This window comes from Aplysia californica, unplaced genomic scaffold (assembly GCF_000002075.1).
Source record: "Aplysia californica isolate F4 #8 unplaced genomic scaffold, AplCal3.0 scaffold00139, whole genome shotgun sequence".
NCBI classification, from domain to species: Eukaryota; Metazoa; Mollusca; class Gastropoda; order Aplysiida; family Aplysiidae; genus Aplysia; species Aplysia californica.
The window spans coordinates 982,983-984,311 of record NW_004797409.1 but is presented as its reverse complement, the minus strand read 5'-3'; the positions used below and the strand labels follow the sequence as shown (position 1 = coordinate 984,311).

At 41.4% G+C, this 1,329-nt stretch overlaps 1 protein-coding gene across 1 annotated transcript in view; it reads left to right on the top strand.

The window, feature by feature from the left end:
- LOC101847487 (zwei Ig domain protein zig-4) overlaps positions 1-1,329 on the top strand; it is a gene marked incomplete in the record, with an annotated part of 15,580 nt that overhangs the window by 8,898 nt on the left and 5,353 nt on the right. Inside the window, 1 exon segment of the mRNA XM_013081649.2 lies at positions 996-1,032. Coding sequence (XP_012937103.1) covers positions 996-1,032 — 37 coding nt within the window.

Genomic DNA, 1,329 nt, shown 5'->3' with positions numbered 1-1,329 from the left:
TCAGAAGGCCGTTTGAGAGCTCTTGAAGAAGAAAGTCCAAACTGAGCGGTCTGTTGAGGCACACTTGACTCTTTAAGTGTCTAGGGTAATGGGAGGGGGGGGGGCTGAGGACCCCCACTGTGTTTCCGTCTCTTCACGACCCCTGATATTTGTTTGAAGAAGTGCAGATGAGGACCCCTGTAGCCAAACCCCCCGGGGTGGTGCCTCTGACTGAAGTGTCTTTAGTACTGACCACCTATGTAGACCACAAGGTTCATGTCTCGTGTTTTCATCCTAGATAATCTTCCAGACTGGGGTCGTTGTCTCATACAAATCACCACCTTTACATAACACCGGGTTCGAATCTCGCCGACATTAATCTGTGAAAGGTTGGCTTATCTCTCAAAGTGCTCGTTGTTTGCTTTTGGAAAATTTTGTTTCATAACTCGAGCAGTCTCTAGAACATTCTTCAACTGTCGTTATCAGTAGCCCTGACTTAAGCTGTTGGGGACGGGTTGTAGATCTATTTATGGTATCACAATGTTGTGTTTATGGTCTGGGGTATATGTATACATTGTATATTATATACTGTATATAAATGGAGTACTCCGAACCAAACAAGCCTGCTGGTGAACTGACCGAGACGACAACGGACTGACAAAACACAATGCCTCATCGCCGCACACATGATCCGTTTACTTCCCGATTGAACGAACTGTCAAACCTACTCAAGCGGCCATACCTGTATAAGACAATCACCTGTATGAACGGTCACCTGTAGAATTTTATCCCCTGTACAAACGGCCACTTGTATAAAGCAGTCACTGGTAGAAAAGGCAACTTTTTATTTCCTCCTTCATATGTTTTATATCATACTGACACTGTGTGAGACGGCCATCTGTGTAAGACAACTATTCTCTTAGACAATGGGTGGCTGTCTTGAACAATTTTCTGAAAACAGTTTTTTTTAAAAATCATTTCATCGTTTCATTGTTATTTTTCCTTTCTCTCCGCAGAAGTATGGATTACAGAAACGATTTGGGGAAATTCCAGGTAAGAAAGAATTGAATCATAATAAATCTCCCTTTGTACGACACTAACTTTGCCTTAATTTTCATGATTTTTGTTTGTATGCATATTGTATGTGTGTCCGTTTATTAATGTATGTGTGTGTGTGTGTTTGTGTGTGTGTAGACAGACAGACAGACAGATAGATAGATAGATAGATAGATAGATAGATAGATAGATAGATAGATAGATAGATAGATAGATAAATAGATAGATAAAGAGTGGAGAGACAGACAGACAGGCAGACAGACAGACAGACAGACAGACAGACAGACAGACAGA